General features: G+C 39.3%; 1 protein-coding gene across 2 annotated transcripts in view; it reads left to right on the top strand.

The window, feature by feature from the left end:
• Positions 1–2,970, top strand: part of LOC102762609 (chromosome unknown open reading frame, human C4orf32) — a 25,141-nt gene extending 22,171 nt beyond the window's left edge. For both annotated transcript variants that reach the window (XM_015560316.1, XM_015560317.1), the window contains exon 2: positions 1,660–2,970. In XM_015560316.1, the coding sequence (XP_015415802.1) occupies positions 1,660–1,905 (246 nt within the window). In that variant the 3' untranslated portion in view covers positions 1,906–2,970. The remainder of the gene's footprint in view (positions 1–1,659) is intronic.
• The last annotated feature ends 8,920 nt before the right edge of the window (positions 2,971–11,890 follow it).

The raw sequence follows: 11,890 nt of genomic DNA, 5'->3' as shown, positions 1-11,890 counted from the left end.
CCCTCCCGAGTGTAAACAACAACCACGCCCTTCGCGCCGCCAGCCCGCTCCACGCGCACACACCTGAGAATTTCACTTCAGCACTGCGCCTCCTCTGAGTCTGGGTATGATATCCTCTTTACTCCTAGTTGTAGAATTTCCACTCAGCCAGCCCTCCTGTGGTTCTGAATGATGTCCGTTCCGTCTTTTAGGTGTAATTTGAATTGGTTGTTCGAGGCAGCAATCTCTGGCGTTAACCTATGCCGCCATCTTGGTTTCTCCTCCTCCAGCCTCATATATCTTGTGTTTGCTATATCTCTTGCATGCATCATTTTCTCTTGTGCTTGATATAATCTCATGTTGTTTTGTTCATCATGGGTCCTAATCCTACAAAATCCACTGCTTATGTTGCCAGTAAGAGGCCATGTCCAGTGATTGACCTGGAAATGAAATTAAAAGTGATTATAGACTACGATGGTAGAAAATCCATGATGGTTATTGGTCACGGGTCAGGCATGTTCCTTTCACCACAATTGTGATCTTAAAGAACAAGAACTAAGTGGCTTGAGCTCTTAAAGTGTCAGCTTCTTTGAAGACAAGGGGACTAACAAAAAGTCAAGCAGAGAGACACTTCTAATGACATGGATTGAAGGGCAAACATAGAAGCTATCCCACTCAGTGCTGTGGCAATCACAGCCAAAGCAAAAAGTTTGTGATGTTGAAAGAAAGGGCTGGACCCTACTACAGTGTTGAATTTTCTACTAGCTCTGGGTGATTTAAACAATTCAAAGTTCATTATTCATTGCATAATGTGAAAGTGGTAAATCTGCAAGTGTCGATAGGAAGGCAGCTGGATAATTTTTGGGTATCTCAGAATTTTTCTCTTGACATGTATAATTGGGTACACATGGACATTTTCTGGGGAACAGACTTGACTTCTAGGTGAACTTTTGGGCTTATTGTACAAAATTATTTCTATTTGTAAACTATGTATTTCTCTCTATGAGATTAATAAGAGGCATTTAAGACATTTGTAGAATTTAAACAGGAAACTATGCAAGGGCCTATGCTGAAGTCTCCTTAGCTGAGGCAAAGGCTGAAAGATCATAGCAGTAATGACTAAGGATTGTTTAATAGTAGCAGCAAGATATGCTCCAGTCAGCTGAGGCTAGGATCCGTAAAGTCTTAGTGTCAAAGGAACACACTAAAAAAAAAAGCTTCCTTACAAATCCAGGGCCCTGCCTCAAAAAACGAGGTTGCTGGGAAAATGTTGTTTTGAAATTATGGCCACTGATAAGAGGAATACAAACATGGCTCTTCAGGTAAGCAGCTAGCTGTCTTTTTGTAATTCCAGGAAACTAGAAAAATGAATATTAATCAGGTCCTTCCTTCATCTTATAAATCAGTGTTCTGGTAGTTGAAGATCAGTCGATGCTGATTTTCACAGAAAATAAATCAGTGCTTTCCACATTCTTGAAAGCTGAGCACAGGCACAGTTGTTCTATATGTCAATCAAAAGGAACATTCCAAGTATTTATTGAATGGTTATCAGAAATATAATCATTACTTCCAGTACTTTGGGAGATAACGAAGAATTATGAGACTGCCTTTATTCTTAAAAACCTTCACCTATTTCTCATTTTCATGTTTATGTTTTGTTTTGTCCTTTTGTCTTTAAAGGATTGTGAAGAATCACAGAACCATGCTGGTGATCCTGTTGGAGATGACTACAAAAAGATGGGAACACTTTTTGGTGAGCTGAACAAAAACCTTATCAACATGGGCTTTACGAGGATGTACCTTGGAGAACGGATTGTGGAACCAGTGATCATCATTTTCTTTTGGGCTATGCTGTGGTTCCTTGGCCTACAAGCCTTTGGACTAGTTGCTGTTCTTTGCCTTGTCATTATTTATGTACAACATTAAAATATGGCCGAATGAGCTGTTGGGCGACATTTGGTAGCCATATAAAAAATAATTAGTGAAGTTATATATTTCACTACATGAAAGCCAAAAAAGTTTGCCTTGTTTCAAATTGTGTGCTGTTTTATAATATAATTATAAGTGGATATTGTTTAAAATAAAACTCAACTCTTGATTATAACAGGGTTCAATATACATCTTGTAGCTTATTCAAAACTTTTGTTTTAATCCTATAATCTGTGCCCATTTTTAAATATCCCTATTTCCATGCCAAATCTTAAATACCACCACCAAGTGAGCAGGGAAAATAACAGGATATGGAGTTCAAAGTGGGCAATATAGGTCTAATAAAGACCTCCAGTAAAATATGTTAGAAGAAAAATGATGAAACAATAAGCTAAAAATAAGTTGTACTTGGGGAATTTCTCCCTACCCACTCCCACCAAATAACCCCATATTATTTGGGAAATAATTTGGACTTCTATTGTCCCTGCTCAGCCCAAACCATTGTATATGATAATTACTATACACTACCTTAACGTTTTTATGAAAATCAGTAAAGTTAGCACATCTTCTACAGATTGACAATAATATATTTATTATTGCTTGGGAAACTTCCCAAATTAAATATAACTTTTTTACAATGAAACATGTGGGCCTGAAATCACTTCAGTATATCATTTGAAGTTTTAGATAATTTTTGGTGCTAATTACTTTTTGTGAGTTTTTAAAGTCTCTAAGCCAGATCCATAGTTAGTTGTACCCCATAGTAATGCTATATTTTCTTGTACCTAACAAGTTGCATATTTTTTCCTAGAGAGAGACATTTGCAGTGTTTTTGTTTTTTCAAAATTAATATTTTATAGTTCTTTTATAAAAATTATTCTAAGACTTTAAAAATCAATTTATCTTGGCAAGAATTACTTCCCCCCCCCAAAAAAAAATTGATTTGTATTATAGCTGAAATACTTAACTATTGTTTTGAGGGGTGGGGGATCAGTTCATTTCTTTGATATATGTATTGGAAATTACAGTATTACAGAATAAAAACCAAATGTTTAAGTGGAATTTAACAGCCAATTGTAATAATATTCCTCTAAGGCTAAAGTGGAATTATTAATGTGTCTTCATTCAGCACTTTGGAAATTTATATTGAAACTAGAGGAGGGGGAGTCCCTCAGCCTGGCCTGCACCCTCTCCAATCTGGGACCCCTTGGGGGATGTCCGACTGCCGGTTTAGGCCCAATCCCACAGGGACAGTCGGACATCTCTCTCACAATCCAGGGCCACTGGCTCCTAACCGCTTGCCTGCCTGCCGGTCTGATCACCCCCAACTGCTCCCCTGTTGGCCTGATTGCCCCCTATCTGCCCTCCCCTGCCATCTTGATCACCCCTAACTGCCTCTGCCTACTGGCCTGATCGCCCCCTAACTGCTCCCCTGCCGGCCTGATTGTCCCCAACTGCCCTCCCCTGCCAACTTGATCACCCCCAACTGCCCTCCCCTGCTGGCCTGATCACCCCTAACTGCCTCTGCCTTGGCCCCTGCCACCATGGCTTTGTCTGGAAGGACGTCCGGAAGATATCTGGTCTAATTAGCACATTACCCTTTCATTAGTATAGATAAGCATTTCTTTAAATACACTTTGAAAATGGAAAATGGCTTAGTGACATTTTAGATTTTTGTCAGAGAACCTAAAATTTTTACACTTTTGTCTCAAAGAGTTTCTATATATACAAAGGAGAGGTAGTTAAGATAATTATCTAAAAATTCAAGTTAAATAAGAGGAAAATGGAACATTGCAGCATTTTTACCTTTGGCAGGGCAATCACTAAATGATGTTAAGTGTATACTAGTCCACTTTGTGAATTTTTTACCCAGTCCTGTTTTTTAAATTTATTCTATAAGTTCTCCATGTTTTCTATTCTGAAGCAGAAAATTAATGAAAAAATATTCAAGTTAGATTTTTTAAATCAGATAATCCTGAACAAAAATACCAGTCATTGGGTACTAAAACATATTGTACATTTGTATAAATATAGGCCTTTTAAAGTTTGACTTTGAAAAAAGATTTTGTATTATACCATTGTGTTTTCATTGGGCTTGCAGTATGTTTATGGTCACCTTTATAAATTCGGCCAAGTGTAAGTTATTTGAAAAGCTGTCTTCATTTGTGCACAGTGGAATTGTGAAGTTTTTAATAGAAGCCATGAGATTTTTTATACCTGCATTAAATATTAAAATGTGCATTCTTTTCTATGCTACCAGGAATTTTAATTTCCCTTTGGAATGTGAAAAATACATAGTATGCATAATAACAACTCTGGTTCCACCAGTGCCTCATGTTGAAAGTATTTTAAAAGTAAGTTTTAATAGTAATTATTTAGTATACTAACAATACTATGTTTCTGCACAATGTGTTAATAGTATATATATTAAATTATATAAAGAAATTAGATATTTTGCTGCTATTCTTTCTGCATATATTATTCGTTACATCAGTATACCATCAAAGTGTTTGCTTTGATAGGGAAAAGGCAAACTTTGCTTATTTGCTGGAAATAAAATATTTTTTAATGAAATATATTAGAATGCAAAGTATTCTGATACCCCAAAATGAAAAGAAACTGGTCATTTCTTTGGTTCATGATATAAAGAAGTAGATTGAAAATGATTCTTAATTATTTCAATTTCATATACAAATCAATTTTAGAAACTTATCACTTATAAAAAAAATACATAAGTTGACAAATACTAAGTTATTGACACATTACTCATACCACCAGCTTTCGATTCAAAGGCAAAAGATCTACAAATAAACTGAATATAGGTGAATCAATTTTCATCAGAATAAAAATTCAGTATTAGAATTTACTCTTCTCATATCCTAAACTGTTATATACAAGGTAGTTTCCCGTTCCTGGCGACCAGTCAGACCATTCTTGGTCCATTAATGTGCTGGAGCTAGCTCACACTGGCTTGCAAAAGCTAACTGTGTACATTTCCCCCTACTCTGTTTTCAGTGACATTGAGTTGGTAGCTTGCAGTTCTCGGTGGTGGTTGTAGTGGTGTTTATACTTTAAAAACTGACAAACACAACAAATCAGGGCTCTTTTTTCCTGGCCAGCCAATTGTTAAACATATATCTGCACACCAGTGATTAGCCACTCTGGAGACCACATACCCATTTCTACTCCCACAGATACAAAAGGAAGTATATTGAGGCAAATCCCCCTGGGCCCAGCCCAAAATGTATTTGGATCTTTTCCATGTGGAAATTATGGACCAGGGTCATCTTTTGACAGACATTTCTGTTTAGTCAGACATTTTGATCAGAGAAAATCTCTCCTGGCTGTCACTGAGCTGCAAATCCATTAAAGACAATCAGAAATAAGAAACAGCCACAGAACTGATGGAGGGCAAATTGCAGCATGAGTAAAGATTTGTTGTAGAGTAGGAAGCTCAGCATAGCCAAAGCTAGGTATTGAGCAACCAAGGGATGTTTGTGTGGTTTGTAGATTAATTTTAAATGCTTTCATTGCCAATTTATGGCTTTGTAAGGTAAGAGAAGGGCAAAAATCAAATAAGACTTTCATAGCTGTTAGTACTTCTGGTAATAGAGTTGGCCAAGGAGAATATAAAATAATGTACAAATTATGGCTTCAAAATTATTGTTGTACTGAGAGCTCCTATTTCTCTCCCTAACTTTGGTGTTCCTTAGGTTTTTTCCCAACAGCCTGTTCTCTCAACACTACACGTTGCCTTGGGCAACATCACCACTCCCAGGCTTTAGTTACCATTTCATACTAAGAACTCTCCAGTCTGCATCCCCAGTAAAGGGCATTGCACAGAGTATCAGATCTAAACATTCACTTGCTTGCCCAACATTGTACTTGCTTTTCCCTTAGTACCTCACATTCAGTCTGTTCAAAAAAGGAACTCAGGATCCTTCTCCTAAACCCTTTCTTCTTTCTGTTTCCAATCTCAGCAAATGGCAGAATCCCCTCCTACCCTGCCCATCTATAAAATCAGTCACTAAGCCCTGCCTATTTTAATTCCTAAAATGGTACTCTTTTCACTTCTCCCCATTCCCACTATACCATCATCATCATCTCACCTACATTGCTGTCTCAGATTTCTCAATGGTCTCTCTGCCTTCATTTTTACAGTTTATAGTCAGAATAATCTTTCAAACAATAACTTTGATCTCCATGGCCTAAATATTTTCAGTGGCTTCCTGTTGCCATATGATAAATTCCTTTACTCCTTAATATGTTTTACAAGGCCCTTCGTGAACTGGTTCTTTCATATTTCCTCTCCTTATATTACCACCCTCCCTTTCCAAAACTCGGCAATACTGAATTTATTTTTCAGTTCCACCTGAGAGAGAAATGCTTTCTCACTTAGAATTCTACACATGCTTTACCTGTATAGAATGTTAACCCCTCCCCACCAACAGGTCCACAGCTTGAATGTCTCCACAGACATCATGTCCTCCAGGAGAGTTTCTCTGACTCCTTCCGATCCAGAGAGCCCTGTACTTCCCCTAACAGTATTTGTCATCCTCTGTTGCAGTAGCTTATGTGGCAGTTTCTTCAATTAGACAGTCAGCTTCACAAGGGCAGAAAGCATGTCTGTCTTATTCCTAATGGCATTGCCTAACACAATTCTAGCATATAATATGTGTTCAGATTATCTGTCAAGTGAACAAGTCAACTTCATGCATTCTTGCTCTCCCTATAGTGCATCAACAAAGAAGATCTAGAGTGGGTTGTACATTAGAGTTTTTTTACTCCAAATATATATATATAGTGCATTAAGAAAGTGAATAAATGTATGTTATCATTTATAATGTTTATTCATTTTGATGGAAGAATATTTGTGTGTGTGTATATATATATATACTTATATATATATACACACACACACACACATACACACACATACAGTCTTGCTACCATACACTTACATTTTTTTAGGAGAAAATGTACTCTTTTGAAAATATTTTTCTAATTTTCCAATTACAGTTAACATACAATATTGTATTAGTTTCAGGTGTTCAAAATAGGGATTAGACATTTACATACTTATGGAGTGATCACCCTGATACTTGTGCTGGGCTGCATATCTGGCGCTTCGGCCAGACAGGTCATGCTGTGCTGTCTGTTCCTAAAACACATAGATAGGAAGGTGCTGACATCAGGCCAGGCCTTGAGATATGGTCTCATGGCCCCTTCCCAGCATGTAGGCCTTTCTCAGAAGGCCCGGAAGTCTCATTCCAAATTTGGGAGACAAAGGACTGGAGAAAGTATAAATAAAGAGAGTTTCCTCCATACTGGGGGGCCCAGAATTTGAAACTAATTAACTGCCCTGCCCTCAAAGATGGCAGTGCCCACAGCCAATAAGGAGGGAATATGCTAATTGACTGCCCCACCCTCAAAGATGGCAGCACCCAGTCCCCTCAGCCCCATCGAGGTGGCAGGCACGTGCCTGCCTCCAGAGTCCCCCAGTCCCCTCAGCCCCCCAGCCGCCCAGGGCCGGCCCAAGGTGCAGGCAAGCCTCGGATGTTGGCTGCCCAGCCGCCCAGGACCTCCTGAGGCGCAGGTAACCAGGGCCAGCTGAGGCTTGTGCTGGCAGTGGCAGCAGCAGAGGTGTGATGGGGCATCGCCTTCCCCTGATCGCTGGGTCACCTCCCACCCCTGAGGGCTCCCGGACTGTGAGAGGGGGCAGGCCGGGCTGAGGGACCCCCCTCCAGTGCATGAATTTTCATGCACCGGGCCTCTAGTTACAATATAATTGACTTTACATCCCCATGACTGTTTTTATAGCTGCTAATTTCTGCTGCTTAATCCCTTCTCTTTGATAAAATGTATTTTCAATGTTGTACTTGATGGAATCACTATTTCTCCAGAAAGGATCATTTAGAATTCTTTAAGGTCACTGATGCTACCTAAATTTCATATTTTTCCAGTATTTTTAATAGACCTTTGTCGACTAAATTTTAATCTTTTAAAAAACTTAGAAATTGTGAGCTGGAATTCTCAAGTATCTAAGTTTGCTATTTTAGTATCCAGAATAAACTCATTGCTACAATGTGTTAGTAGCCCAGATAATAGATGCTAAATAACATGTACATAAAGTACTTTGTTATGCACTCTAATAAATAATATTTTTCAGAACTCTGCATTCTGAGTCTCTCTTCTGACTGCATATATCATATTCTACTTATCAGTTAATTGCTGCCACATCAAATTTGGAAATTGCCAGAGCAGCAGCACACCTTGAGAGTGAACAGAGCTTATTTATTTTCCTCACCCCTGCTGCTGGAGCAGAAAGCCGAGGCTGATGTGTGAGTGGCTTCCCAGGCAATAGAGTAGTCGGAAAATCTAAAGTGAAATCAAACTCCGAATCCAAGCTGCATTTCTTGACTGCTGTGTGAGTTAGGATTATTGAGTGAGCTCTTCAGGAGCCTGCTAACATCCAGAACTTGGGCATTCATATGCTGATTAAACCTGAGTTATCCCTTCAGAAGCTAATCTTAACATTTAACCTTTCCGCAACTTACTGAGTTGGAAATTTCCTCGCTAGTTTTCCAAAGCACCACAGAATACGGTGGCTTTTATCATAAGACCATTAACCATTTTTGTTATTGGCTTACCCCTGTATTACAAGAGGCTAGTTAATTGATGCTATATTTTTTAATGTGAGAATTTTTTTTAAAACAGAGGAATGAAAATTCTATATACAATTTATTTATTTATTTATTTACTTACTTACTTACTTATGCCCTAGTTAGTTTAAGACAAACTCTTGAGAAGAATTTGGGAGGTGGGGGCACAGATCGGGTAGGATTGGATAAAATGTTTGAGAATATGTGCCACTTACTGAAGGCCCTTCTCTGGTCTGTCATAATTGCTTCTGTCGTATATGTTACTGGTTTCACATATGTAATATCAAAAATACTTGTGCCCAGCCGATATGGCTCTATAGTTGAGCATCTGCCTATGAACCAGGAGGTCATGGTTCGATTCCCAGTCAGGGCACATACTCAGGTTGTGGACTTGATCCCCAGTGTGGGGCATGCAGGAGGCAGCCAATCAATGATTCCCTCTCATCGATGTTTCTATCTCTCCCTCTCCCTTCCTCTCTGAAATCAATAAGAATATTTTTAAACATACTCTTGAGTTTATTATTTTTATTTTTTTTAATATATTTTATTGATTTTTTACAGAGAGGAAGGGAGAAGGATAGAGAGCCAGAAACATCGATGAGAGAGAAACATGGACCAGCTGCCTCCTGCACACCCCCCACTGGGGATGTGCACGCAACCGAGGTACATGCCCTTGACCGGAATCGAACCTGGGACCCCTCAGTCCGCAGGCCGACGCTCCATCCACCGAGCCAAACCAGCTAGGGCTTGAGTTTATTATTTAGTGGACTTCAGCTTTAAAAATCACATGAGTATATGTGTAAACACAACAAACAAAAAGGCTAAGAAGAAACAATTGCGTAGAAAAAACACACTCCTTAGGTGTTGATTTGGAACAATTAACTTGGCCATGCACAAAACCGTAATGATAATTTTTCATATTGTGAGACCAGTGACTTTCAAAGTTTTTAGTTTAGTTTGCTTTAACTATAATCTTACATGACTGTCCAATAAATATAAAAGATAAAAGCAGCCCTAGCTGGTTTGGCTCAGTGGATAGAGTGTCGGCCTGCAGACCAAAGGGTCCCAGGTTTGATTCTGGTCAAGGGCATGTACCACGGTTGCAGGCTCCTCCCCGGTCTGGGCCCTGGTGGGGTTGTGTGCAGGAGGCTACCAATTTATGTTTTTCTCTCACGTCGATGTTTCTCTCTGTCTTCCACTCTCTTAAAGATCAATGAAAAAATATCCTTGGGTGAGAATTAACCAAAGGTAGATAGATGATGATAGATAGATAGATAGATAGATAGATAGATAGATAGATAGATAGATGATAGATAGAATAAAAGGTAAAAGCAGAGCGGCTATGATTTGCTGTAGGTCCAGTTCCCTGAGACTGAATCTGAGAAAATATTTGCGTGCAGGAAGTTCATGAGGGAGTGCTCTGAAATCAGCACCCGTGAAGGAAGCAAAAGAAGCAAGATTGGGCATCGGGAGTTACGCAAACAGTCACAGCAAGGCCTCGGTGACTCTAGCCCACGCTCATTCAGGACCTGTATCGGGGCAAGGGTGCTCTACCTCCATAAACAATTCCAGAGAGGGTTGACAGCTGGGGATATCCTATAGCAGCACTCTGAATAAATCCTTTAGTTCTCAGGGGAGCTGAGTAGCACAACGCAGCATCCACTATATTCTCTATTCTTTTTTTCACCTGAGTCACCTCCATAAAATCCACTTCAGAGTACAGCATGCAGATGACTAATTTAAGTCATAAACTCATTTGTTAGGATGGATTTAAAAGGTAGGGGTACAGCATTTAGTCATGTTGCCTGCTTCTATTATGGGCCTTCAATTACGATAAAGCTTTAGTTGACTAAACAGTATGCCCAGGGTTTAACAAAGGCTTAGAGGTATTAGGAATAGGTGACAGAAAATACCATTATTTAAAATGAGGAGTAGGAAATTCATGAGACTTCTATATATGTAAACTGCTTAATCCAACATTTAACCAGTTCACTGCCACAATATTTTGAATTTCATTGAAAAAGGTCTGCCACTTGCGTCTATAGACGCTTATGGCATACGAATGGTTTTAAGCTAATAAGTCCCTCAAATAGCACCCCAAAGGACATCAGGGCAGACCGTCATCAGGGTGTGTCTGGGAAGCTGAGTAAGTTTAAGCCTAGCTGCAGGTAAGTCTGCTTCCTGCTCTCTTTGCCCCTTTCCCAAGTTCCAAAGCAGCTGGAATCCTCAAACTTTTGGAGCGTGTTTAAAATAAAATGTTCAGTGGGAGAGCTGAGTTCACTTGGACAGTGGCAACTGATTTATGATTTAGAGATTTGCCCCAAATTGTGGCTTTTCCATTGTTAAGAGACCAACCGAAGGACTTGTATGCATGCATGCAAGCATAAGCAATGGATGCAAGACACTGGGGGCGGGGGGCGGTGAGGGCATGTGCTGGGGGGTCGGGGAGGCTGGGGGAAGGTCAATGGGAAATAAAAAAAGGAGACATGTAAGAAATGTTCAAACCTGTAGAGAATTTTTGTGAGTCTATGTGAGCCAAACTGACAACAATTGCCGGGAAGCAAAACCTCAACAAACAGAAAATGCTCAAGAAAATGGCAGTTCTCAAAACCTATGTACTATTTGTAGTACTTTAAACAACTAAATAAATAAATAAATAAAACAAATTTTTACACAAAAAAAATGGCAGTTCTGTACCCTGCTTTATACATTACAATCAAAAGGGAAGACATAAGCTGGTTACATGAAATCTATTGGTGATAGATTAGGGAGGTGGGAGAAAGCAAAGTGGGGTCTCTCTGGGATTGGATAAAAAGTAAAATGATAGCCCCATACCTCTTTTACTTAGGTAGGCACGGGATAGTTAACAGTCAACAAGTAACATAATGATCATGAGGGGATTTGTAGTCTCTGGAGCTTTGAGGGGTCGGAAAAGGGGGAATTACTTTTTTTTTTTTTTACAAAGGCAAGTATGTTACCCTAGATGCAAAAAGACAACAGGCTTACTTAAGGCAAGGACTGACCTTAGGACATGACAGCCCCATGGACCACCTTTTAAAAAGTTTTAATTTCAGACCATCTATGTGTTTATTTGGTCTCTGAGTTTGTAAGGCCGCCACATAGGCCTCCCTGAACTTGTCAAGTTTAGTATGTGGCGCCTTTTTGTCCACACCATTTCTTTTTAGCACAAAAGATCTTTTTTAAAAAATATATATTTTATTGATTTTTTACAGAGAGGAAGGGAGAGGGATAGAGAGTTAGAAACATCGATGAGAGAGAAACATCGATCAGCTGCCTCCTGCACACTCCCTACTGGGTAT

Source organism: Myotis davidii, unplaced genomic scaffold, assembly GCF_000327345.1.
Source record: "Myotis davidii unplaced genomic scaffold, ASM32734v1 scaffold194, whole genome shotgun sequence".
NCBI classification, from domain to species: domain Eukaryota; kingdom Metazoa; phylum Chordata; class Mammalia; order Chiroptera; family Vespertilionidae; genus Myotis; species Myotis davidii.
This window is presented reverse-complemented; position numbering and strand designations above follow the sequence as displayed.